At 43.7% G+C, this 27,722-nt stretch overlaps 3 protein-coding genes and 1 long non-coding RNA gene across 4 annotated transcripts; 3 read left to right on the top strand and 1 right to left on the bottom strand.

The window, feature by feature from the left end:
• The first annotated feature begins 2,365 nt into the window (after window positions 1-2,365).
• On the top strand, window positions 2,366-8,262 carry tmem128 (transmembrane protein 128). The gene is made up of 5 exons (XM_035631853.2): window positions 2,366-2,533; window positions 3,969-4,101; window positions 4,569-4,730; window positions 7,546-7,659; window positions 7,817-8,262. The coding sequence occupies exons 1-4, from the start codon at window positions 2,434-2,436 to the stop codon at window positions 7,643-7,645; spliced, it is 495 nt and encodes a 164-aa protein (XP_035487746.1). The 5' UTR covers window positions 2,366-2,433; the 3' UTR covers window positions 7,646-7,659; window positions 7,817-8,262.
• Window positions 8,263-8,373: 111 nt separating this feature from the next.
• Window positions 8,374-27,722, bottom strand: LOC118310032. The gene is made up of 4 exons (XR_004793675.2): window positions 27,568-27,722; window positions 27,140-27,290; window positions 11,980-13,174; window positions 8,374-11,876 (listed from the first exon to the last, which is right to left on the bottom strand). It is a non-coding gene; the product is annotated as an uncharacterized LOC118310032 (long non-coding RNA).
• Window positions 11,719-17,926, top strand: otop1 (otopetrin 1). The gene is made up of 6 exons (XM_035632772.2): window positions 11,719-12,178; window positions 12,338-12,474; window positions 12,798-12,856; window positions 13,011-13,141; window positions 14,625-15,529; window positions 16,166-17,926. The coding sequence occupies exons 1-6, from the start codon at window positions 11,806-11,808 to the stop codon at window positions 16,334-16,336; spliced, it is 1,776 nt and encodes a 591-aa protein (XP_035488665.1). The 5' UTR covers window positions 11,719-11,805; the 3' UTR covers window positions 16,337-17,926.
• Window positions 19,795-23,356, top strand: drd5a (dopamine receptor D5a). Its single transcript, XM_035632771.2, has one exon. The coding sequence runs from the start codon at window positions 20,666-20,668 to the stop codon at window positions 22,043-22,045; it is 1,380 nt and encodes a 459-aa protein (XP_035488664.1). The 5' UTR covers window positions 19,795-20,665; the 3' UTR covers window positions 22,046-23,356.

Here is a 27,722-nt window from a genome sequence, read left to right as displayed (position 1 = left end):
CTGATTGAAGTGGCCCGATGTATAAAATGACAGCTGTGATAGACGGCTACTCTCTTCTACATTCCAAGGCCACGGTAAGGCTGGGAAATGGCACCTTATCTGTGGGATTGGATGTTGGAGTGGGGGATGGGGAAACAGGAGAGGTGCACCTGAGGTGAATTTGACTCTCACACGGGACGAAGCTAATGCACATTCCTCGGCACCCCGAACGGGGTTCACTTGGCCATGGACACAGAAGCTCCATAGAGGCAAGATGCTTGGTGTCAGCCTCAGGTGAAGTTGTAATGCTGTCTGATTTTCCGCCGCTAGAATGAGCAGACTCTTTACCCTGCGTACACACACACACACACAGATAGAGGAGGAGCTACAGGAGGAAATCTGCCCAGCTTTATGAAGCTCTGCTAATCCCCGCAGGTTTAACACTGATCCTCATTCATCACACTGCTTACCTGTAATTGTATATTACATACTTTGGGTATTAGTCAAGCTGTTCCTCAAGTTTGCTAGTATTAAAATGGTGTTTTCTGGTCCGCTGTGGGACTCAATATGGCTGAAGGCTTTTGTTTTAATCTAGACCCCAAAGAAACTGAAAAACAGAAAGGAAACTAAAAAGAAATCCAGATCATCATTTCCGGTCTGCCATTAAATACTGCAGGGTGAACTGTGTGGCCAGCAGGTCTTGCCTGATGGGGCAGTTTGATCCCTAACCTCTGATCTTGACGGCAGCAATAGCTATATGAATAAAGCCTTTTTCAAGTCAAAGGGGTACCTATGATGGTAAAGTGAGACAATGCATTGTCTGAAAGAAACACCAGTTCTCTTTCAAATGAAAAGTTTAATTATTTAGAAATATAGCACCATTTCTTTTTTCTGTACACCTCGGTTTAACAGCTGGTATGACCACATTTAGTCAGTTTTCTGACCTGATGAGCCCTCATTACTAGTGATGCTGTTACATTTTTCGGATTTACACATTTAATTGTGACAGGAGCAATCTTTACCGTCTTCTCTGCTTGTCTTACAGAAACATTTTTTCAGAATAAGAGGCACCCCATCCATGCACAGAGCGCAGCAATATTAACAGGAACTGAGGAAACGCAAAGGCAGGTAAACAGATGGATAAAAATGTCTACAAGAGATTTGAAATGGATTAATAAAAAGATAAAATGTTTTAAAAGAAGATGCGAAGAAGATAAGAGTCTTAAGATGCATGAATTAATACAGATGATTTAAATTAAATCCCTGAATATGAGTGTGAGGTAACAGTTTTAACTGGTGCATATGCTCATGAACAAGACCAGCCAGTGTAAGAAGAGTAACTGATGACTTGGTTTTCCATTTATTTGTTTGTGGGCAGAAGTCAAGTTTACTTAAAGGTGAATAAACGCCAGAGAGTTTGATTATAAATATTAACAAAAGTAGTAAGTTGTAACATATGAGTGACATTTGTCAGTATAATGCTTCAATGCTGAACATTGTCACCTTCATGGAGGTAGGATTTATTGAAGGGCTGTTGTATTACTTCACATTAGTTTTACATAATAGTATATCTAGTAAACTTACAAAAAGTGGGCTGATGTGAAGGATTTGACACTGAGAATGAGTGGGATTTACAACCAATAGTCCTATTCTCTTTTCTTCAATGCACACATCCTGCCATTGCCTCTTTGAAAGTTTATAATTGAGAACGGAATTGGTATCAGCAGTGTCCGATTCCTGCCACCGCTGTGTAAAGGTAGACTTTGGGTGGGGGCCAGCTACTATGCATTCTGCAAAGCGTACGAGGAATGGGAGCAAATATGCTTGGTCCTACTTTTTTTTGTGCCAATATCCTCAGTAATCCTTTTAAGCGTGTATTTTTTTGTACCTTTGAAGCATTTTTTTCTTTCTGCCCAGTGGTCTAGTTTTTTTGTACTAAGATGGCCCCTATCAAAAGATGTACACAAAACACACCTACTATCTTTAATTATCAATTTCAAGTGACTGCATTCAACATGGTTTTGCGTAGTAGGGAACAGATACTAACAACAAAGGCCTTTAAAAAAAAAAAAAAGGTTTGATGCCACTATGAATATGTTTATATATATATAGATTTATATATCTATATATCTATCTATATATCTATATATATATATATATATATATATATATATACATTAATCTCAATATATACTATGAACCATAACTTTCTAAATTTTCTTAACCTATTATCTTTCAAATGTGTTAGCTTGTTCGTTTACTTAATGTGTATTGTTGTTTTTGTTTTTACCCACGCCTTTACATTTGTTAAATCCAGACAATTCAAAAAAAAAAAAAACTCAAAAAAAAAAAACTACAACTGTCGCTGTCAAGTGCGTCATGAAAAGGCGACCGAGTCCAGGCAGGGAGTGTACCAGTCTCCACTTAGCTTGGTAGCTCGATAGCATCGACGCTATGCTCAACGACAGCGAGCTGGCCACGCTGCGCAACAGGTTTAAGAGAGATGCGGAGTTCCTCATGCAAACAGCGACAGCGGGTGACGAAGATGAAAAGAGTAAGCCCAGGAAAACACCACGTCGGATGACGTCGGCCAACTTTGACCGGCTCTCTGTCGGAGCCAACGATTAGAACACAGCCCGGGCGCTAGACCTCCCGGATGTGATTGCTAAATGCTAAGTGCGCGGGCTAACCCGAGCAAACACTACTGTCAGCTGTTAAAGTCGATAACCTTCACTTTAATCATCACTTTGCTGTCGTCACAGTCTTTCGACACATTGACATGTTCCTTCCACGGAACTCAAACAAGATGCGTGACACTTGACAGTCACCAGGTGGGAGGAGTCAGCTGTCTGACAGTCAACCGTGTACTTTAAGCTAAACTAACGCAGCCTGGCGCAGCGGCCCTGCAGCGAACTATTCTGTGATGAAGACTGAAATGTGCCCGTTGCGTTTGTTGAAGCTTTTTGGAGGAGAGAATTGTTGAGTCAACTCCGCGGTCCTTTTGCACGATGTGATTCAAAGCTGCTGGTCTGTATTACAGTGTAATGCAACAGCATCACAAACCGCGTCCTCCAGTTGGACCATTCAGGTGAATCAAGACTTCTCCAAAACATTTGCAACAAACTGTGAACCTTTCAATCGCAGTGCGGTTTACTGTAGGCCTGTGTGTAAGTGTGACTGCAACACTCTTGGTCTAAGGGGGGTTTTGTAGGCAGTTTGTACAGTGGACAATTGTCTAACTTTGAGGCATCCGCTGGCAGAAACCCAGCGCTTCTTGATTGTTTTGACTGGGAGCAAACGCTTTGTCAAGGAAACTGTACACTCACCCTGTCCCCAGTCCAAGGGCCGTCTCTTTTGCAGTGTAAACTGATAACTGTGATACAGAGCGACTACAGACCAAACATTTGCCGAGGGATCATCCCGTGCATATCAGCGTCTGAGAATATTCCAGTTTTACGTACCGCCGGTGGCCTCTCTGGTAAGCCTACTTGCCAAATATATTGCCGTGTATCTTAGGGACCACGGGGCATAACTTTGATTAAAAGACGTTGGCCAACCATTTGTCTGGCGCCTGGGGGCAAGGAGTTCATTGTGAACACTGCAGGGAGGAGAGAATTCATCAGCCAACAACACGCTCGGATATGTTTAATCAACCAGTAAATTATAGAGATTAATAGCTCTCTGAGAAGTAAGATTATCCCTTAAGAAAACTATCAGGTTCCCCTCAAAAGCTCCTCAAACTGGAATGGTGAGGATTTAGCACTTTCTATTGAGTCAAGATAAATCTCATATTTGGTACATTATATACCATGACTCTTTCATTGCCGCTTAGCATTTAGTATACTTTGCATTATTTAGTGTGTTAGTGTTGAATGGTAAATGTCTTCATATTTCTGATATTAGTAAAGGTGAAACACTTAAATACTTTTGCCAAACGTTTGTGGGCATGCATCATCATCTTGACACAGTTGTTTTCTCTCATCTTTCAGGTCAGGAGGAAAAAGATGCCAAGCCTCTCCCTCGCCTCAACAGACACTCCATTTTCTGGATCGTAGCATCTATAGGTGTGACCTACTACGTGGATTTCCTCCGCAACATCATGGAGAACGACGATATCAAAAGGTGACTTGAGTTATGAGGAAGACGCAAACACTTCCATGCGGATATCATCCACACTTCTCCAGTACCCTACATTATACACACTCAGAGGTTAATCAATCGCACAGATAGCTGGAAGTGTTATGTGCAGTTAAGCAGGTAAAACATTAGACACGTATGAAATTACGTGTCTTGTTTTTAGTTTATTTATTTTCTGTAGATGACCTACACACACCGACACTTGTCCTAGGGAATACGCTTGTTATGGAAGGTGGATAAAATCAAAGTTCAGATGTTTTTGTTTTCTATTTCAGTGGCACCCCTAGTAAATGATACCACTGGTATCTGATACCACTGGGAAACTTTTTTGTGCCATTGTTAACTAGACCATCTTTTGTATTGGAACAGCCTCAATAAGTCTCCACCGGTTTTCTTCAGGTCTTAAATTAATGTTCCCTCTTTAAAAAAAACAACTCTCTTTTTTTCCCCAGTTGGTGGTTCAATGTGGGCCTGGTGCTCCTTGGGGTCTGCCTGTCTCTGGCCATGTTTTGCATTGTGTACCTGGAGTGGTTCAAAGGCATCCTGCACTATGACCAAGAATACCCTGCCATCCCTCCCCTCACCACCGCAGCCTTTATTGCTGCATCATGCAGGTAAAACGGATCGCTTTGATGGACCTTCAAGTTTCATAATAACAGATGAAATATAGGACATTGAATTAAAACCGAAGAAAGTAGGACACTTGGCATCCTAAACCGTCCTCTCCTTTTTAAATGTGCGTAATTTAACAAGTTCATGTTCTTTGGGCACATGAGGAGAGATGAGATAATATAGTGACAGTGGTGTCTGCCTCATATATCACGTGTCCCATCAGGCTTTCAGCTGTCATGTTGAAACACAAAGGGCTCTCCACAAACACACTTTTGTCTAAAATGTCATTATATGCTGTAACACAAGATTTTTGAATCAAACTAAGGAAAAAACACGTGATAAAAACAGGCTTAGACCGTACGTATGTGGGCATCTGGCTTTCTAAAAGATCTTCTCGACTTTTATATCAGTGACTTTATGTCGGCTCTGTTTCTCACTGGTCAAGTAGCTGGAATTGGCTGCTTTTGACTCTGTTGGTTCTGCAGTACAAGCATCCTGGTCCATAATCACGAATCAACCAATAAGTGATGAATATTTCTTAATGGTCTTTAATGGCCCTTACACACAGCTCTTGTTCGTCCAACACACAGCACAGTACTGTTATCACAGCTTTTCCCAGGATCATGTTGGCATGTACCGACGTGTTTCCCTTTTTCTGTCTAATATGCCATAACCTGTGTGGTTCTGTAATATTTAAAACCCAAATAAGTCGCTGTTTCTGTAATAAGAAATGCTGTTCGAAATAAATCTCCTTATGTTCATGGTAAGATTCATGTGCATCTGATCTGTTGAACCAGCAAACATCTAAAGCTTTAATAATACAACTTCACTCATCACTAGTAAATTTAAAATGTCCCCGTTAGCTTGTGTATTGCTATGTCATACCTGGTTAAGGCTTTTTATTTTACATTGATAGATGGGCCTCTTAGGTTTCTTGGTCCTCAGCCCATTTTCATGTTAATTCACGACATTTACATGGTTGGTTGGAGAATTTTTTTTTAATTAAAGTAAAAATCTGTCAAATGCACACAACAGTCTGATTGTGTGTTCAGACCAAATGTGAGGGGAATTTTTCACCTTGTGATGCGTTTGCTGGATTTTTTTTGGAGCAACAGGCAGCGGACGTCTGAACCATAGACTGGAGAGGGCGACTCCACTGGCTGCAAAAATAAGCCAGTTTCTATTGAGGGTCTATGAGAAATAGACTTCTCACTTTTTCAATTCAATTCAATTTTATTTGTATAGCGCCATATCACAAAATACATTGTCTCAAGGCACTTTACATAGTGAGGTCAATATTACAATATTACAGGGAAAACCCAACAAATCCCACAATGAGCAAAGCACTTGGCGACGGTGGAGAGAAAAAACTCCCTTTTAACAGGAAGAAATCTCTGACAGAACCAGACTCTGTTGTGGGCGGTCATCTGTCTCGACCGGTTGGGGTGAGGAGAGAGAGGAGGAAGAGAGGAGAGGTGGGCAGAAAGAGGGTGGGAGGAGAGACAGTAGGAGAGAAGAGAGAGAGAGGACAGTTGTACAACCGCCGCTGTAATCTCTACCAGACTGATACTTATAATTAAAAAATACAATTATGTTGTTGTCATTATTAGTGATGATATTAATATTAATATTAATAATAGCAATAATAATAATGACGGGTTTGGGTCCTGCAGCTCTGGGGTCAGAGATACACTAGGAGAGATAGAAAACACAAACAGGGTTAGTGACATGTACTGTAAACATATCGGGGGATGGGGGGGGTAGTATAACAGTTGCTTTAATTTCTACCAGACTGATACTTATAATTAGTGAAAACTGATACTTATAAATACAATGATGTTATTAATAATAATGATAGTAATAATAATAATGACGGGTTTGGATCCTGCAGATCTGGGGTCAGATCTACTAGGGGAGAGAGAAAACAGAGTTAGTGACATGTAATGTAGATACATGGGGGCAGAGAGAGAGAGAGAGAGAGATTGAAAAGGTGGGAGAAGGAGAGAGATATAAAGGGAGAGAAAGAGGGAGAAGGAGAGAACGGGAGAGGGAGAAAGATGCTCATGATATAAGTTCCCCCAGCAGTCTAGGCCTATAACAGCATAATAAAGAAATGGTTTATTAAACACCTGAGCAGTTCTAACTATAAGCTTTATCAAAAAGGAAGGTTTTAAGTTTAACTTTAAATGTAGACAGGGTATCTGCATCCCTGACACAAACTGGTTTATAAACTGGTCATTTGATTTATAACATCAGTAAACATTTTCCTGAGGAGTTTATCGTCTTAATCAGTAGTTTCAAGTCTACTTCAATACAGCATGATGTTCATTGAGTAAATGATGGTCTTATTTAGAGTAAAATAGACAATAAAGCTAGTACCGTCCAATCAGTGTAGGTGGAAGTGTAGTGGACGAGCTCTCAGTCAGACCCACTCCCCGTTCCTCCAAATATGATTACTTCTGATTTTTTAAAAACAAGATGGCGCTGGAAAAATGCTAAACCCGAGGCTTCAAAATGGCAGTTCACAAACCAACGGGAGATGTCACTGTGGCATCCAAACAAGCTGTCCACTTGTGATCACATCACCCCACACTGAACAGGGCCAAAGATTCACCGTCATGTAATCACTTGTCATGTTTTTCTATTGGATTCTCCCTGGCCTGTGAAGAAGCCTTTTAAATTAGATTTTTTATCACAAGCTATGAATCCCTGTTGCATAATGTGTGAAACAAGACAGTATAGGAAGCGTCTGTTTTCAGTCATTTCTAATCAAACTTTCTTTTCCATGAAATTCCATATTTGTCCTTCTCTTTCCAGCTTCAACATAGCACTGTGGCCTGTGTGGTCCTTCTTCACGCCACTCATCCTCTTCACACAGTTCATGGGCGTGGTCATGCTCATCTCTCTGCTTGGATGAATGTGACGGCCGAGGTGAGACTCTGCCGTGGTGATATTCATTTCCACAAAATGTGACAACATTGCATTTGGTCATTAATTGCTAAAAAAAAATGTATACGTGGAGTAAACTTAAAAATTATGTTTCATGCTTGAATCTCTACTTGACATAATCTTTTGTTTTGTTTTGCAGCTGGGGAATGACACAACGCTGAGTTTTGTCTTTATAGTTTTTTCTCCATTGCTCACGCCACGTGTGAGTAACATACATGAGCATGTAGACAATGAGCCGACAGGTCGACTTGTTGGAGAAAGCACAGGTGTTAGCAATAGCATTAAAATGTCTCTGTTCATTCAAGTGAACCAGCGAGCCATGACACTGATACCGTATAATGTAACTAAAAATGGAATTTAGCCATAGATAATTAAATCATGCTCACCTGTGCTTTTCCTACAGAGACATGTCATAGGGTATTAAATGTGCCGGTTGTGCTCATCTGTTGACACGTGCGCACCGGAGAAAACATTTTCAACCGCTGTTGAAACGGCAGTTTGTGGTGAGGTACTGTGTGTAAAGATGTCTGCGCATATCCTGTGAAATGTTTTTGTCTTTAATAAAAGTTTTATAACTAATTTCAACAGCCGTGTCCAATTGTCGCTTTTAATTGACGAAGCGCAGCAACGCACAGCTCCAGCAGTGCGAGATACAGGGTCGGAGCTGTGATCGCAACTGAAACCTCCTGATGTGATGATGAGGAGCTTATCTGGGACAAAGAGGACAATTTGAATCAATTCAGAATTTTGACTTTTGGGGGCAGAAAGAAAGCCCCCCGACCCGTCACCAGATATTGGTTTGTTGCCTCAGGACAACAAGGTGCTATTGGGTTCTAAAACACCATAGTTTTCTATAGCATATAATAAGTGGAATGATCAACAAACAAGCAAATGTGTGTTTCTGTGGGGCACTGATTGGATCAGTTTTTCTCTTTTCTTTACAAAGCACACTGTTCTATTCTGTATTGAACCTTAAGTATGCAGTTGCTGGTAGGCCTGTCACGTTAATTACATCATCGACATATCGTATGATACATGATTATGAAATCAATAATTTTTAGTGTCATAAATAACAGCAATTATGTCTACATGCGTGTGTTGACATAATGAATGAATGTCAACGACAGTCCAGCAAAGTCATGCCTGGTTCTGTCCTCTCATATGTTCTCGTCGTATGATTAATAAATCACTTGTATGGTCTATAAAATTTCCATAAAATATAGATTTCTTAGTGTGGGATAACATTTCTCTCAGCAGCAACACGGGTCGTGTAGGACTTGCACACGCAACAACCAAGCTCACATGATTCATTATCAAAAACATGGTCTTAAAAGGAAGATAATATTGTTTATCGTAATAAGAAAAATTCTGGGACATATATATTGTGCAAGAAAAAGTAGTTATCGCTACAGGCCTAGTTGCTGGTGGTTGTCAAACAGAGGTGGACATCATTTGTTTGGCACTTGGCTTCAGGGACTGGAATTGGTGAAGAGGGTACTCTTCTTCTCTTTCCTTCATACTCCAGAGCGATCTTGGAACTAGAACGACCGTTTCTTGCACTCCAGATTCTTTCCACTTTTGCACAGGCGTTCCACGATGTACGACTTTAATGTATAAAGCATAATTTGTTCCTCTTTTCTCATGCCAGGGCTGTAGAGTAGCCAGACAGTCACGATGGTCATCAGCTGGTGGTACCACTTCTTCGACCTGATTTTGTTGTGTTACAGTGCAATAAGGGAGTCCAGCAGATCCCACTCCACCCATACTCTTATTGTGCGCGCTAATCACAGCACAACATCATCAAAATCTTAATTTTCCTTTTCATCCACAGAGTCATTGTGATCAGACAGAGCATCTCCTTTCAAAGGAAAACAGGAAGACTCTCAATGTTTGCTTTACTTAATGCAGCTTTGGATGAAATGTTCATATTCTTAACATAACAAGACTATTAGCAAATACTCCATCACCAATAGACGACGTCGGTTTTAAATCTTCCTTAAGTAAATGTCACTATTTTCCCCCTGAAAAGTAGTGTGATACCTTGAAATGAAAGTAGCACATTGTTCCTCAGCCTTTGTTTTTAGAGATGATAGCAAAGCTCATACAGTGAGTAAGGGCGTTAATGATTGGCCATCAGCCTCTTCTAAGGTAATAAGAAGCTTCCAAATTCAATCAAAAATGTTCCGACTTAATCAGTCGCCCATTAACGTCCCCCTGATAACAACAAGCCGTTAGACTACTTTCTTTATCGCGCTGATTCTCGGTGATCAAGAAATCAATGCTCGGCGGCAGATGGCGTCGAGATGAGCTGTTAAGGAGCATAACTTGATCAGTTCTTCAGTCCTCGTGATGCTGTCGTGCAAAGATAACTGCTTAGTGTCCGGGGACGGGAAGTTGAATGACAGGCGCCAGAACAAACCCCAGTGTGTGAAGCGAAATGGTTGCACTGTAAAACAGTCCGTCAAAGCGCACGCTCGTGTGCGTAAATGCGCACCATCGCCCCTGGCGCACGGCCCTTATTAGTCCGCCCTGCAACACCTACGGTACAAATTCTTCACCTATCTTCTCTAAAACCTTCTCACAGTCTAATATATGTTGTTTGAAACGGATAATATCATGTGCTAATGGGCCCTAAGACATAATACTTCGAACTTATTGTTGGCATGTATTATTACCATCCCATCGTGTGCAATATTTATTCAGCATTCTTATAATGTCACCTTAACACACTGTAATAACCATCATATTTATCATAAACCTTAAATGCTCTGTACAGTATCAAGATAATTTATATTATTTATCATTCTTTGCACCCTCGTTCCCTCGACTTGTGTTTACTAATATTTTAATGGAGAACTTTATTTTATACCTCTTTCTACATTTCTAGTTGCTCAATTATAAATTGTATATATTTCCCTTTGTTAGTCTTTACAACGGGCCCAATTTGAAGAGGACATTTGCACAATGGCAATAGCGTTCTGGAATCTTTAAGTTTTTGCCAACATATTCAGTCACCTTGCTCCAGCAGTTTCTCAAGGTTTATACAAAGAAAAGGTTTCCTTGAGTCCAAGCTGCAGGACCAGGCTTCCTCAGGAGTCCCGACGGACTGCAGAATAAGAGCTATTGTGCGGCCACTGTGCTGCATGCAGCCTATCAATTACACTCATGTTTTGTCCCTTTTAATTTGGGTAAATTTTCTAAAATTGAAATGAGCCACATGTGCCTCTATAGGAACGTGCTTGATTGTAAGGCCCTCAAAAACACCCGCCCATCTCACTTCACACCAATCACGTGTCAATAGACTTTCTGTTGTCATGCTGATGGCGTGCATCAGTCCAAGGCTATTTATATTGAATTACATCTACCCACAATAAGCCATTGTGAATGTCACCATCGAAATCCGATTCTTCTGGGGGGTTTTTTCTCCCCAATCTGAGAGCAAAGTTTTTAACCATCATACCTCAACCTCAAGTGGACATGTTTAAGGAGGTAGCACTTGGATTTGAAGCGCATTAAATCAGAAAGGGTCATTGCCCCCGGTCTGTAAAAATCGCAGGTTTGTGAAATGCCATCTTCTCTATCATGTAGACCTTAACATCCGATAGCCACCCGGAGAGAATTTCAGCAGACTTGGAAAGACTGGCTGGCAGCTGCTCTGAAAAGGGTGGATTTGGGCGCAGCTCTTTTTTTTTTTTTTTTGTTATTGTGGATAATTCCGTACTTGGTGTTTTTGCTTCTGTGTGCGGTGAATGGTTGGCACAGGAAGCCCAGTGGTTTCTCAGAAACATATGGGGGTTTCAAGAGGACGGGGGTCTGAGATCACCAAAGCCTGAAACGCAATCTCTCATTTTCAGTGACTCAGCGAGGCGCACGGCCACATATATCTGTTTCAGGGCTTCGAGATGACAATATCATCGATTCCAAGTCCATCTTCACCGAAACCGGACACTGAAACGATGCGTGGCCACTGAGCCGAACCTTGTAGATTGGATGAACATGTTTGGCACGGTACTCATCCGTCTGACTCCACACCTCGTAGCAACAGGTTACGTACCTCAAATGCACTTATAGCGCGCGACTTCGACTCGCCTGCTCCCTCGGTGCTGCGATTTCTGTACGTCTCCCACCATGGTGGAACACAGCGGCCTGGATATTATGTGTCTGAACAAGTACTGCCACAGTTCCTCCTCGTCCTCCAGCTCCGAGCAGGACAAGAAGATGTTCGCCAAGTTAAAACTCAGCTTGTCAGGGGAGTATCCGAGGAAGAACGCGGAGATGCTGAGCGGCCAGTACGGGACCAACCTGCTGCTGATCGGGGCCGCGTTGATGCTGGCCGTTGCGCACCACGACCCCTTCGTCAAGGAAGAGCACTTTCTGTCCTTTGTCACCTGCCTCATGATCCTCCAGCTGATCTGGATGATGTGGTACATCCTGCTGCGGGAGAGACAGAAGAACACGCGGACAGAGAAAGATGTGCACGCCACCTCATGCTGGATACGGGGTGAGTGTGTCATTACGCACAAGATTTCAGCATTAAATGCGTAATAGGGCAACAGGGCAAATCAGTTATACTCTTGTTAAAACAATTTGCAGATTAACTTGTTTGTGATTTGATGAATGAACGAAAACGTGATCTCCATATCTTGTTTTTTCTCGCTAGGTGGTTTGACTCTCCTTGCACTCCTTTCACTGATTATGGACGCGTTCCGAATTGGGTATTATGTCGGCTATCAGTCTTGTGTGTCGGCTGTGCTCGGAGTATATCCTGTCATCCATGCAACTCACACCATAGGGCAGGCAAGTTTACAACCACCACTTTCAATAAAGTGATAATCTTTCAGCAGTGTTAGACACTGTGTCTTTTCCCTCTGCACCGCTTAACCAGGTAGGTCTGTAAATAATGTGCTCTTTGTTTCTGAGCCGAGTACAGAGTTGCTGCAACAATATAATCCCATCATTGTCCATGTTATCATGTCAGTGTAACTGCATATGACAAAGGAAATCCCTCTGGACTTAAAAGTACTTATTAAGTTGATTTTACAAAATGTGTTTTAATAAGCTCTATTTCCGATCATACCCTTTGGCCTCAACGTTTTGTGTCTTTTTTTCCTCTGTAATAGGTGCATTTTCTGTGGTTTCACATCAAGGATGTCATCAAGAGCTTTGAAACATTTGAGAGGTATGTGAATATTACATTTTAACAACACTTGAAGGGAAGTCTTTTCTCACAAGTGATTAAACATGCACATCAGCACAAACTTTATCATAACACTGTCACATGCCAACAGAGGATGGGTCATCAACATTTTTTGCGCAACTGCTTGTCCCATCAGATTTGGTGTAATCCATGCAGTCTTTACAAACCTCCTCCTGTGGTGCAACGGCGTGATGTCAGAGTCCGAGCACTTCCTGAACAACCACATGAGAAGACTCTCTGCCCTGGGCTACGGAAACCTCACCATAGGTAAGGGCCTAGGGGTCGATTGCCGGCTTGTACCTGGAGGAAAAGTACAATAGTCCACTTGAGCTCTCACTTCAATGGATAAAAGGAAAAGGAAAGGGAGGAGGGTTTGCGAGGGGAGGGGAGGGGAGGTTAGCCCAGCGGGGCTTGTTTGTGTCGAACGTCTCTCTATTAGGTTTCAGGAGACACAGAGTGTTGCTAGTGCTGAGGCCCCCCCGGCCCTTTCCCCACACTTCAGCCACTACCACCCTCCTTGGCAACCCCCCACTTGACCTCAGACGGCTTTGTCCCAGGGCTGCTTTCTCCCAAGGGTGCTGCAATTACAGTAACTGATACATCTAAGCCCAGGGTTGGGGGGTTCGGCTGCTCCTCCTCATATCCGGCTGACTGTGAGGCTGGCTGCACCCTGACTGTTCCCGTTTTAATTAAAGGGCGCAGGACCATAGTAAAAGGGAGGGAGGGGGGGTTTCATTGAGATGATCTCTATAGGCCAACAGCATTACTATCATATGTTGGGTAGGACTTTACAAGGAGTGCAGGAAGTATACAAAGTGTATTGTCACCAGCGTCTACGATGCTCAGGTGTTCAGCTAAGGAGTGAAATTTAACATTTGACTAGAATGGAAATTTATTATAAAGTTTTGTACCTCGTATGACACGTACCTTTTAAAGAAACAAAACACGATTGGAATTTTAAATTCGCAACACACAAAAATAATGACCCTTATATTTGCTTCTAAGTTCATCATTTCTTGTTTTTTATCCTTGTTTTTATCTGTAATGCACCTTCAGTTGTGGCACCCACAATCTCATTGTATGGGTCCCTGTGAAATGACAATAAAGGGGTTATCTTATCTCATCACAAATCAAAAAACATTTCAGTTGAAATTTATCAAGGAGAAGCTGAAAAGGGGGCATCCTCGGAGCACAGTTGAGAGATATATCATAAAACCCCAAAACACAAGAAGTGGCTAACAGGGCAGTCCTTTGTTTTGAATTTAGTGTGAACTTAATAGATTAATAACTTAATAAATTTTCGGATCTTTAAATAGTAAGGAAAAAACACGTATTGTTGAACTGGTCACAACTAGACATGCAGTGTGCACCAACAAGGGAATGAAAGGAGACACGGCTTTGTAACATGTCGAAAAAGTTGCAAAACTCTGCTTTAGATTATATCACCGTGTGCTTCCGATGCTGCCTCTCATGCTCAATGTTGTCGTTTTCAGAAGAGATTGTGTTCAACTGCCTAAATGGGATTGCACTGGAGCAACATTTTTTATTCTCATATTTATGTTTTTGGTGCCTCACTGTTCTGTATTATATCTTAACAGACGGATGTGTTTTATTTTTATTTCTATAATGTCTTTCACGATTGACAGAAGTGAGTGTTAATGTAGGGCAGCATAAAATAGTTGTTTTTGTTGCTGTCAGTTGTACTTTTATATCTCTCATGCTTTTGCATCTGTTTTCATTTGTATTGCAGTTCACTCCGAGCCTCAGTGTAACTGCACCACCAGCACTTGCTCCATGTTCACCAGCAGCCTGTACTATCTCTATCCCTTCAACATCGAGTACCACATCTTTGTCTCGGCCATGCTCTTTGTGATGTGGAAAAACATCGGACGCACCATTGACCTCTCTTCAAACCGGAAAAGGCTGTCCACCAAAACACCGGGCCTGTCCGTGGGCCCTCTGCTGGGCCTGCTTGCCCTGGCCAGCACCATAGGGATCCTGGTGGTCTACATCACCCATGTGGAGTCCCGTCAGACACGTCAGTCGGCCATCTCCATGTTCTACATTTACGGCATAGTCATTCTGCTGTTCATGTGCATTGCGGGTGCTTTGGGTCTACTCATATACAGAGCACACCACATTCCGCCGGACACCTCCAAGAACCCGTCAAGACAGCTGGACACAGAACTGCTGTTTGGATCCTCCATCGGCTCCTGGCTTATGTCCTGGTGCAGCATCGTGGCTGTGCTGAGTACCAACAGCAGCCCCCCTTACCTCTGGACAAACTTCCTCTACTCTCTGCTTATTGTGTTGGAGAAGTACATACAGAACCTCTTCATCATAGAGTCTCTCTACCGCCAGCAGGGGGATGGGGAAAGGGAGGACCCAGAACTACCATCCGCTCCGGAAATCTTCTCCGTCACCTCCTCTTTGGCCCCGCCGTACAACGGCATCATCAACCGCGCCTACGAGACTCCGGAAAAGGCCTGCGTCACCATGGAGAACGAGCAGGAGGACAGCGGCCAGGTGTACCGATGTCCGAGGAAACCATCGGAGGTGCCGCTGCCCGTGGGAAGCAAAGCGGTGGAGCCACCGAACATAAAGAGGCTGATCCTTAAGAACCTCTCCGTCTTCCTCATCATGTGCAACATCTCGGTGAGTAATGTCAACTTATAACCGAGTTTCTATAAATTGAATGAGATTGATCGTGAGCTCATGTGTAAAAAATCGAAATGATAAGAAATGCTCATGTGAATCCAAATCTAATTTACCCATCCAAATTTCTACTTAATGTTCCTATAATCCCCCCCCCCCCCCCCCCCCCATAGAGCATTATCACCTGGCCCTTCAGTTTTCCTCAGGTCTTCAGTGTTTTAGCGCCTTTCAGCTCATTATTTGGGTTTTATGACCTGCATCTACACTGCTCTGGTTCAGTCCCATCACTCCCATCCATCTTATTTGTCTAGACATGGCTAAAAGCTGTTTTGAGAGAAAGACTGTGATAAACCTGCTGTGGCGGCACTACCAATCAAACTTAGAGACCGGATGACGAAGACTAAAACAGAGCAAAGAGGAGGGTGAACAGTAGACTAACATTTATCCTAACACACTGTCAAATGAATGCTAATGTTGCTCTGTGTCCGATGGATGCCTACATTTGCAAAAAGATGTAGCTCCGGCTACTTTATAAGGTGATAACCTGTCACTCTGGAGTTTACAACTATAAGGATTCTGCCAAGTGGCAGGAAAATCGTGAATACGGGTTAAATTAATTTTCTCTCTCTCGCTCAGCTGTGGATCCTCCCCGCCTTTGGCTGCCGGCCACAGTACGACAATGGGTTGGAACAGGAGACTTTCGGCTTCAGCACATGGACAACAGTTCTCAATTTTGCCATCCCTTTGAACCTTTTCTACCGCATGCACTCAGTTGCCTCCCTCTTCGAGGTGTTCCGCCGGGTCTGACCTATTTGGCCGATGACTGACAATCCTGGATGACATGCACAAGAATACCCGTCGCCGCCAGCTCCCCGAAGGGTGTCTCACAGCGCAGGTCAACCGTTCAGGAGGCAGTCAGGGGTCACACTCCAACAGACTCGAAAATGAGCCGTGGAGACAAACAAAACGCCGACCTCTCAGTGCGGAGGAAAATGAAGCCCTTCGCCTGCGTCCCTTAAAGAATTACCTTTGAAGATGGTGATGGACAGAACCTTTGGTTTCAAAAGACCTGTCTACTTTCAGTTTATAGTCACATTTCAGTAGAATTTTTATTCTATCTGGCGGATCATGCAAAAATGTACTGTATATACTACACAAATTTTATACTGTTTCATATTAGTAGCTAACTGCATAGAATAGACAATACTCACTTGATTTTCATATCTCAAAAGTGCAAGTCAAGCCAACGAAACACCCGTCTCATATATCTAATGAGAAAATGGTACTGTATTTCACAGAGCCACGAGACATTTATGTACCACTTGACACACATTTGTATCTGCATTTGAAATGTGCATTGCTTTATATGGATATGGTTCTCATTTTCTTTACTTAGAAAAGTAAGAATCTCACGGTGTGTACGGACCAAATGTGATGAATGTTTTTTCTGCGGCGCAAAGTCAATGCAAAGACACGAGTAGATGCAAATACACGTCCGTATCAAATATGGAGACCAACAGATTTACGCGGTTATTACTTCACGTTGCACAACCTCGGCAGTTAAACCAAAAAATGAGAGGGCTACTCTAAAAAATCGGTCCAGCGACCAAGAGTTTTGTCTGAACACACCATTACAAACAGGCCTATATTTTGAGTAATATTTATGAGTTGGACACTAGTTCTCAGATCTTGCACCTGTATCTCTCAGTCATTCTAGGTACATCACTGTCTTCCTGCTTCCTGATTCTCTGCGCTGTCACATTTAATGGAAGCTAATGATACAATTATGTTACTGGGTAGCATTGTTTTCGAATTTAAATCCACATTATATTGAATTTGCATCCTCATTATATTGAAAAGTTCATGGCTGTTATCATGAAAAGGTTCCGGGTTTAACATTGTTCAAATCAGGTGCATCTATATCGTTAAAAAAATATGAATCTCGTACGTCAGCAGTTCCAGGATCATTACACCGACATGCTGGCACGATGTCAAATGCAATACCAGACCAGAGATCATATGTTTACGCCAGAAGAATCGGCAATAAAAACCATCGCAGTCTGTGACATCCCTTCTTGAGATAAAGCACACACGTACTGTATGGTTGTACTGTACATTGTATAATCTCAGTCAGATTTCCACTAAGTTCTCAATCTGGTGCCATCTGCTGTATGTGTCCTCCTCGCCATGTGCCAAGTTGTGGTCAAATCCTTGTTTGTTTTTTTAGGTGCCAACTGCAATATTCTCTGTAAATACTGCTGATCAGAATCATTCAGAAAAACTGTGATACGATTTTGTGAAATTCCAATGAAATGGTGCTCATGTGAAATGATATGTACAATAGTGATGGATGTATATCTTTTGCCTATTGAAATAAACACCAATAGTTTCCCCTTTCATACAGAAGACCTTTCATATCTCTTCACTCTCTACTGCTCTTACGTTATCTGTCTTTTTGTCATTTTTACTTTTTAACAAAATTTCTTTAGATCAGGTGCATTTGTAATAATCCCGTGTACCACAGGATGGCGCTATGTCTTTATGTATTTTTAAGAGTTCGCTAGGACGCTTGAAAAGCTCCTGCACTATTGGGGTCTGGCACAGCTTTAAGATAAGATAAGATATTCCTTTATTCGTCCCACAATGGGGGGGGGGGGGGGGGGGGGGGGGGGGGGCACAGTGGACAGAATATAGGAGAAATAGCAGAATAGAAAGAAATTTACAGGGATTTTTTTTAAACAGTATGTATGTACAAAATATAACAAAATGTAAAAATAATATGTACAGAGCCTTAGCAACAGTTGCACATGGGGAATAACTATAAATATTGCACAGTTGGTTATTGAACCGTTCATTATTTCACAGTGGTTGAGTCCTGTGTGTGTGTGTGAGTGTGTGTGTTCTATTGGGAGCAGTGCTGGTTGTACAGTGTCACAGCAGCAGGACGGACAGGCCACACCGCTCCTTCACACACTTAGGGTGAAGGAGCCGGTCGCTGAAGGAGTTGTTCAGTGCAGAGACAGTGTCCTGCATGGGGTGGGAGTCGTTGTCCATCACTCTCTCCTCCCGTCTCCCACCACCTGCACCGTGTCCAAGGGGCATCCCAGGACAGAGCTGGCCTTCCTGATCAGTCTGTCTATTCTCCTGTCAGCTGTTGACATGCTGCTGCTCCAGCAGACCACTCCATAGAACATGGCTGATGCCACCACAGTGTCAAAGAAGGTCCCCGGGAGCGCCCCCTGCACTCCAAAGGACCTTTGGTTTTCGTGTTATGACATCTTTAATAGTCCAACTGCTCTTCACGAAAACTAAATACAGAAGTAGTTAAAATAGACACAAAAATATTTAAAATGAAAACATCCTTTCTCCAGGTTGTGACTTCATATTGATGCAATAATGGTCAGTGGTTCTCTTGAATTCAAATGGAGCAACGGCATTCCACATGAACGCACTGTAGCCATGCACCTCCCGTGGCCACAGCCATTTGAATCTGAGCATATTAATTCAATGGCATGTGGGAACATCTGTAGCAACATCTGTGTGGAGCGGGGTAAACGCTGTGTCCGACGCAGGTTGTTTTTTGCCTCGTGACACGACATCCCGAGATTATAGGTTAGTCCAGAGAATTTGGCGTCGGGGGATTATTTTTGACGTAGTGTCACAACGATTTGACAGGCACGCAGACGGGTCTAAAAATACCCGTGACGTCTCAGAGCCGGAAACGGCTGCTGTGTCCACACACACACACACACACGACAACACATGGCGCGGATCCCCTGGCTCGACGTGCCCGCTGCGAGTGTGAATGTGACTCACCTGTCCGGGCAACTCTGGAAAAAAGAGTGTGCGAGCCACGACCTCCAGTCTGCGGTGGTCGGAGGGAAAACCACCTCTAATGCTCACTGATACTCGGAGACAGACATGTGTTATGCCCCCTGCGATTTTTGTTCTTCTGTTTTTTCAATTTAGGCGCACGCAATAAAACTTTTCCTGTGGCCTTTGATATCAGGCTGAAAATGTGCTAAAAGGGGGTTTTGGGTGACCTTTACTAGACTAATCCTACTTTAGCGAGAGGAGAGGAGCAGACTGTGGTGCTGCAATTATGGGAATCAAACTCGTGCTTATTCGAGGCAGTAAAACAGTATTATGATCCTGTAGGAGGTTTGAGATAGGTAGATAGATAGATGGATAGATGGATAGATAGCTATATAGATAGATTGATAGATAGATAGATAGATGGATAGATAGATAGATAGATAGATAGATAGATAGATAGATAGATAGATAGATAGATAAATAGAAAGAAATGCAAAATGCTCCAGGCTGTCTGGTGTTTTCAGCACCATGGACAGCTCTGTACAGCACGTACAGAGCTGCCGGTGTGGCTCTTTTCCATTTACAATAAACGTGATTATTGTAAACTGTTGCCTGTTTACAATCCATACGATTATTGTTACTGCGTGTAGAAGTTTGTTATTATTATTATTATCATGATAATCATGATGATATCATGATTTTTTTTTTACAAATAACATATAATGATAAGCTTTAAATCATTCCTGCACAAAAGCAGACATTTTCGCTTCCAGGAGTGTGGTGTTGTGTGATGTCAAACATGGATAATGCGCACCACGGGATGGATAATCCACAATCATAAAATAGCTCCAGAACTCGAGTTTTGAATAACACAATTACTCAATTTTCCTCCAACAGAAACCCCCCTCAGAGGAACAGTGCACTGCTGTGCGCAATAACACGCACAGAGGAGGTGTGATGCGTATGCACCCAGCCCTGGTCAGGTTAGTGTGTGTCGGGCTCCAAGGACTCCCTCCTCGTCCTCATAGCACTCAGGATATCTTTGAGAGAGAGATGCGCTGAGGCAGCAGGGACGGACACCCGGACGGGCCAGGCTGCAACATGCGCTCGCCACTGCCTGCTGCGTTCCAGCCCCTTGGAGCACCTGGCACGTCGCTCGGCTCGGTTTTGGCGCTCTCACTTCTCTCTTCCCGTTTGCTCTCCACTTCACACCAGGCTGGCAGTCGAGCGGGTCAACGGGGACTATGCGGTGAGTGGCTGATGACTGTGCCTGTACGCGCGCACGGCGCAATGGACTGCAGTTTTACTTGAAAGGGGCACATGGAGAGCCCAGCGAAGTACCTCTCATCGGTGCAGGGGATTGACTCTGCGCCGGCACCCCTAGGAGAGATTATGTTGAACAGCACCGAAACGGAGGCAACAAGCGACGGAGGGAAGGATATGGTGGTGCGCACACTGACGGGCTGCCTGCTGTCCCTGCTCATCCTGTGGACCCTGCTGGGGAACATCCTGGTTTGCGCCGCCGTGTTGCGCTTTCGGCACCTGCGGACCAAAGTCACCAACATTTTCATCGTCTCCCTGGCTCTATCGGATTTATTCGTGGCCGTCCTGGTGATGCCATGGAAAGCTGTGGCGGAGGTGGCGGGGTACTGGCCGTTCGGTACTTTCTGTAACGTCTGGGTCGCGTTTGACATTATGTGCTCCACTGCCTCCATCCTCAACCTCTGCATTATCAGTGTGGACAGATACTGGGCAATCTCGAGCCCCTTCCGCTACGAGAGGAAAATGACCCAGCGAGTTGCCTTCGTCATGATAAGCATCACTTGGACGTTGTCTGTGCTCATCTCATTCATCCCGGTCCAGTTAAACTGGCACAAAGCCAGCGCCGACGAAATGGCTGGGGCGCACAACTCCTCCACGAGTTGGCAGGTGGAGGAAAACTGCGACTCCAGCCTGAGCAGGGAGTACGCTATATCCTCCTCTTTGATAAGTTTCTATATCCCCGTGGCAATTATGATTGTGACGTACACCCGAATATACCGGATTGCACAGATACAAATTAGGAGAATCGCCTCCCTCGAGCGGGCGGCGGAACACGCGCAAAGTTGCAGGACTAACAGAATCGAGTGCCAACACCACAACACCTTGAAGACGTCGATCAAACGGGAAACCAAAGTGTTCAAAACTCTGTCGGTGATCATGGGTGTCTTTGTGTGCTGCTGGTTACCTTTCTTCGTGCTGAACTGCATGGTGCCGTTCTGCGACAGGCCGGCCACGGACCGGGACGCGGGGCTGCCGTGCGTCAGCGAGACGACGTTCGACGTCTTCGTGTGGTTCGGCTGGACCAACTCCTCCCTGAACCCCATCATCTACGCCTTCAACGCCGAGTTCAGGAAGGCCTTCGCCGGCCTCCTGGGCTGTCGCTACTTCTGCTCCAACACACCGGTCGAGACAGTGAACATCAGCAACGAGCTGGTCTCATACAACCAAGACACCCTCATCCACAAGGAAATCGCGAACGCCTACGTCAACATGATCCCCAACGTGGTGGAATGTATGGAGCACGAGGAGAACTTCGACAGGATCTCGCAGTTCTCCCACAACGAGAACGCCACCGACTCGGTTTGTGACCCGGAGGACTGCGAGGCAGATATCAGCCTGGACACGATGTCACCGTTCACACCCAATGGATTACACTGACTCCAACTCTTTGTCTCCCCGTGTGTAATTGGATGTGTTGATGATAATGCCACCCTTCATTCAGCTTCTGTGCCCCAGAGGCTCCTCTCCACGGGGGAGCCCACAGGGTCAGGGTCAGGGTCCTCTGAGCTTCTGGGCAGCCCCTTGCCAGTGGTGGGAGGGATCCAGTGACTCGGTCGTGCACACTTGGGCGGAGGGCATGTCTCTGATGGCACCAGTCCACCCTGCCTCGGTGTTTTGTCATATATGAGATGTGATATGTTCCTGTCCTGTTCTGCAAAAAAAAAGAAAAAAAAGAGAAAAACAGTGATGTGTAGGTGTTTATTTACATGACAAGTGAAGTCTGTGTCCATAAGTTCAAAAGGTTCAGTGTCGTCGAAGCTGTTGTTTACTGGAAGGCTTTACTCAGAGCGTCCACGTGTCCTGTCCATCCACTTAGAAGGGTAGATGTTTGTAAAGACTCACTGGGGGATTCAGAAAGGAAACCTTTTTGCTGCTCGATAACCTCACGTGTATCCAGTGCCGCCTTTCCACTTGGTGTGAGACATGAGGGCAGCCTTACAGACAGTGCAATCAAGACAGCTCTCCTTCAAATGCAGTCATTTCAGCGCCTTATAGCTTATTCAAAGACGAGTTTGGAGACGTGAATGGAATGTGTCGCATGGAGCTTAAGTTACATGATGCCAAATGCAGTATTAAAAGTGTTTACGCACTGCGCCCCACCCCGGTGACTCCTCTAGCTCACCTGCTCTGCACCACATGGACTATTATGCAGTTTGATCCAGGGCTCAGACGGCAGGAGGCTTTGGACGGAGCACAAAACTTGATGAAAAGGCACAAAATCCAATGCCATAAAGAATGATGAAAAAAGTTGAGCTTGTTTATACCGGCGTCTCTGTCCTTTTTAACTGTCAAAGCTGTTACTCTTTTCTGTGATTTTTCCATTTGTTATCGAGGCCAAATTTTCAAAGGGGATTTCTGCTTTGGCAGCCACAGTCGAGCGAAAGAAAAGAGGGAATGTAAACCGTCCTAGACGACCAAAGATGTCGAGGAGCAAATCAATAACTCAGACACAATGAGGCTACAGAGTGTTTTTCCGCTAGGGGAATTGTTGCTATAGAAAGCCTACACACACACACACACACACACACACACGTGAGGCCACACGACTGGGTGTCATACATCACCTCTCCCACATCTCTCTTTACTTTGTACTGTACAGATGACCTGATCTGAATGTATACTGTCCTTTAAACAGTGAAGTGTGTCATCATTTGTCTAATAAAATGCTGTCATACTGAGAGGAACAGAGTACTCCGCTATCTTCCTGAAGGTGACATTTGTGTAGCATGGGCCACACAAATAGACAAACTTTGCAGGGTTGGAGGATATATATATATATATATATATATATATATATATATATATATATATATATATATATATATATATATTTTTTTTTTTTTTTAAAACCTCCAGTCTCACTTTCATCTTTTAACTTTACCGGCAAAAGTCCCTCACCTCTGATTTGGTCCTTTTGAAGATTTCCCGTTCAGTGTTTTGCCTTCTTTGGACAGACAGAGAGCAGAGAGTGACGGGAAATGTTGGCACAGACAGACAGTAAGGGATGACCTGCAGCAGAGGGCCCCTGACCTGACCTGCAGGACGTTGTGGTTAGGTGGTAAATCTCATCTATAGGCTGCTGCTCCTGCAGGACACTTCCGTAGCCTGTCCTGTCATCCAGAGGTTCAGACAGCTGTGAAGTAGTAATGAAGAGCAAACACACCCGCAGGAAGCAGCTCTTTCTTTTTTATGGCTTTTATGACTGATCTTTTCATGGCTTTAAAAACCATTCATATTGCCCCAGCCCTTTCACCAGTACTTAATCCACACACATGACATCCCAGGAACAACACCTTGTTATAGGCTTCGGACAGAATATCCAGTTTTTACATGTGAATATATACAGTAAATTTATATCCAGTCAAATGAACTCTTCTTAGTCATCCCAAGATAAGTGAAATGTATTTGATAACCCAATAGGAGAAGGGTCTGTCTCATTTAGCTTAGATATACCACACATTATGTCTGCATACCATAAGGATGCCATTTGCTGCAATATGTTCACGTACAGCGTGAAAAACGAGATAATTAATCATCATCAGTGAAATTCAATTAGCATTTTTTTTTCTAAGTTTGTGCTCTACCTCTCTAAACCCTGGTCTTTGTGTCAATGACTGATGTTCTGTTCACTGTCATTTATCTGACATGCGCAGGAAGTGTTGACAGAAGTATCCGCCTTTACTTGAGAAAAAAAGTACCAAGACAAACTGCAAACATTCATCCATCACAAGTAGTCATGCATTCAACTACCACTGAATAAAAAGTACTTAAAGTAAGTTAGAGTAAATACATCTAGATACATCCCACCACTGTCCACGGGTACAAAGTTTATGAACACTGTGTTCAAAGACAGAGTTTTACGATAAAACAAAACACGTATAAAACCATCTTACATGAATCAGACATGGCAGATTGATGAGGGAAATGCCATGTACACGCGTAAAAAGCAGTAACTCTGAATGACACTGCTCTTCTCCTTTTCTTGACACATTTTCCTGAAATCGAGACAATCTGTTGCTTTCCCTCGTCAGAGGCACAATTGGCACAGCTGCCAAGGGAATTAAATGGAATGACATCATGACCATAAGCTCGTGGCTGTGCCCCGGCGTCGTTCACGTCCCACCTCCGCCCCGTTGCTGATCAGCGTTTCGCCCATCGAGATGAGAGACGGACGAGAGGGAGGGAGAGGAGGGGCCGAACTGTGGATCAGGTTGTGTCCATCAGACTTATGCAAGTGGTGTCTCAATGACAACTTGTCCGACTGTGATTGAACTCAAGATCACAGACAACACCAGTGCAATTTTGATCAGATTTGAAGTGTGAACTGTATGAAATATATAATCAAATGTGGAGGTCATTACATTCAATGTCTAAGGCCATAATTTAGGCACTCTGAAACTGGAAAGATAGTACTAGATATCTTCTATCTAGTCTGATGTAACCATCATTTATTTTTTGTCATCAAAGAGGATATTAGTAAATCAGCCCCATTGTGAGGGGATGAGTGTTTACTTGTTTTCTTTGTTGTGTCCTTGTGGTGTGGAACAAATATGAAAGGTGGTTTGACCTCGATATTCAGCCATGACAGGAGAGCTGGGGAGGCAGTGGAGGCAGGCTTAGGGGGGCTACACCATCCGTCAGGATGCATTCATCAAAATCGCACACACACATGCCCCCCCAACACACACACACGCGAGCGTGCACACACACACACACACGCGCGAGCGTGCACACACACACACACATTTATGCACTACAGGATATTTTCCTTGAATCTATATGCACTATATTGGTGACTATGTGTAAATGTAAACACACGCATGTACACACACACACACACACACACACACACACACACTCACACGCACTCTCTCTCACACACACACACACACACACACACACACACACACAGCCATTTCTATATCTCCTCTCAATTCTCATTTGAAGATGATCTCAATCATCTTCAAATGATCTCAATCATCTTCAACATGATCTCAATCATCTAAGGAAAAGTTGTGAGGCAGCTACGCTTCAAGTTTCCATCACCTCTCATGAGAGCAGGTTGACCATAGTGAATGAAACCACCTCAAACTTATCGTAGCTATATGAGTGTTAAGTAAACCTTAATAATTACTGTCAGAAAAAAGAAGCTTGACCTGTTTTACCAGAGTTCATGACTGACCTGGGGGTAACCCCGCTAAAATTAGCATCTTGCCACCTCCTCCCCGCTCCCGTCGTCGCATATCTCCACTGCCATGTTTCACTTTTCACAGTGACTCTTTCAAGAGCAGCAACATTTTAATGATTGCGTGTTTTATTCTCACGACAGAAGAAACTTTTGCTCTGAGGCTGCCGTGTTCGGCCCCTGCATTATTAAAGGGAGAGAGTTCATTCACATCACCCAAACCTTTGTGGCATATCGGTACAAAAACAATACGGCTTTGAAGATTTTTGCTCTTTGAAACTCCTCCTGCCATCTCTCGCTGCCGCCGCATCCGCTTCCTATCTCTGACGCAGTCGGTGGTTTTGAGTTACTTTCAGTGATCTTGGATGGAGAAGAAGACTGGTGTCTCTTTCCCAAAGGGCCACAGGTCCACTGTGCGTATGTTCGCCCTGTGGCATGAATGACCGGGCTCTCGGACACGGCGGAACGAAGCCCTCAGATCCGCTCTGCTGATACAAGATGAACGGACACGCAGAGACGCTGCGTTTGAATATTGATGTCTTTGATACGGCCCCTTTCTCACATTTTCTCTTCCTGTCACTTTTCAATAATGCAGGCTTCCATATGTTTTTTACAACCTTCAATATATTATTTATTAAGCAATGCAATTGTCAGGCAACATGAGCAAACAAGCCCACAACTGTCAGCACATGCGAATTCAAAAGTTGATAGGACGTACAGAAGTACGTAGAACCGCATCGATCCAACCACAAGAAATATTCCGTTATCATTATAATATCATGGCGAACAGCATACTCTGCTCTGCCTGCAGATGCAGATCCTCTTCTCATAATTACAACCCCCGTCATTTTCATAAATATTAAATGCAGATCCCTGAGATATTTTTCTTGTAATTACGAGATGCCACGTCTTAATTATGAGATGTTCAGCCGAGTTTCCTTATTCCACAGACCCCCCCACCCCCCCCTTTGTGTTCATAATGTTTCATCTTTTTCCTCTTCTCTTCTATTATATCAGGTTACAAGAAATCTCACGGTTAATGGTGGATAAAGCCAAGGTAGAAAATTGTGTGTCCAGGCCGTTAATAGCTTGTAACTGAATTGTTTCATCACAAGCACTGCTGGGCAAATTACCTGCACCAGCTCAATATGGGAGTGGAGGCAATGAGGCAAGAGTTATATAGTTTTTATGGCGAGGATGAAAACATTTGCTGTATGAGGGGTGAAATGCTCCCTGTTGACCAATAAAAGCTAAAGAGAAGGCAATCATGAAGCCGGGCTGAATACCTGTAAGTACAAAGAGCTGCAGGTCACAGACGCTTCCGGTGGTTATGAATCAATCGTCGGGGGGATCTTTTGCCCGGTGACTCAGCATTCCTCCGCATTTCCTCGCTGTCGTCTGTCCGACGGTGACAATGGGCCGATGCTCTGCAGGAATCTAGAGTTCATATGACAGCCATGGTTACGTCTCTGTCATTTTGATTCCATTCTATTTCGTTTGAACTGGTTATTTATTTGACAAATGTCTCATATCCTGATGTGGAAATGCTTTGAGTGATGAGCTTTTTTTTCTCTCGTAAAAATCAATTGATTCCTATTTGTGAAATGAAATGTAAAATGTGGCCTCGTGAAGCACGCGATTTGGGAGGCGATGGAGATGAAGTGAACTCAACACGATACCACTGTGAAACATAGACGAAGAATGTTATTCCTACTTGGCTGTATCCTGGTGGTCTCTTCCAAAAACATATCATCCTGACTGTCCTGTGTTTATCCAAAAACAGCCATGAGTCATCTTGTCAAAGGAAGTCACCCGGCACTTGCTGTCAGACGGATCTCCCTCTCCAGATTAACTGGCACATGGACATGA

Source organism: Scophthalmus maximus, chromosome 6 (assembly GCF_022379125.1).
Source record: "Scophthalmus maximus strain ysfricsl-2021 chromosome 6, ASM2237912v1, whole genome shotgun sequence".
NCBI lineage: Eukaryota > Metazoa > Chordata > Actinopteri > Pleuronectiformes > Scophthalmidae > Scophthalmus > Scophthalmus maximus.
The sequence above is the reverse complement of the archived record's forward strand: the minus strand, read 5'-3'. Positions and strand labels throughout refer to the sequence as shown.

Coding starts and splice junctions, on each gene's coding strand:
- tmem128 (XM_035631853.2), top strand. CDS start 2,434: ATGCTCAACGACAGCGAGCTGGCCACGCTGCGCAACAGGTTTAAGAGA. Junction 4,102..4,568: donor GAGAACGACGATATCAAAAG/GTGACTTGAGTT, acceptor TTTTTTCCCCAG/TTGGTGGTTCAATGTGGGCC. Junction 4,731..7,545: donor TTTATTGCTGCATCATGCAG/GTAAAACGGATC, acceptor TTCTCTTTCCAG/CTTCAACATAGCACTGTGGC.
- otop1 (XM_035632772.2), top strand. CDS start 11,806: ATGGTGGAACACAGCGGCCTGGATATTATGTGTCTGAACAAGTACTGC. Junction 12,475..12,797: donor CAACTCACACCATAGGGCAG/GCAAGTTTACAA, acceptor CCTCTGTAATAG/GTGCATTTTCTGTGGTTTCA. Junction 13,142..14,624: donor CTACGGAAACCTCACCATAG/GTAAGGGCCTAG, acceptor TTTGTATTGCAG/TTCACTCCGAGCCTCAGTGT.
- drd5a (XM_035632771.2), top strand. CDS start 20,666: ATGGAGAGCCCAGCGAAGTACCTCTCATCGGTGCAGGGGATTGACTCT.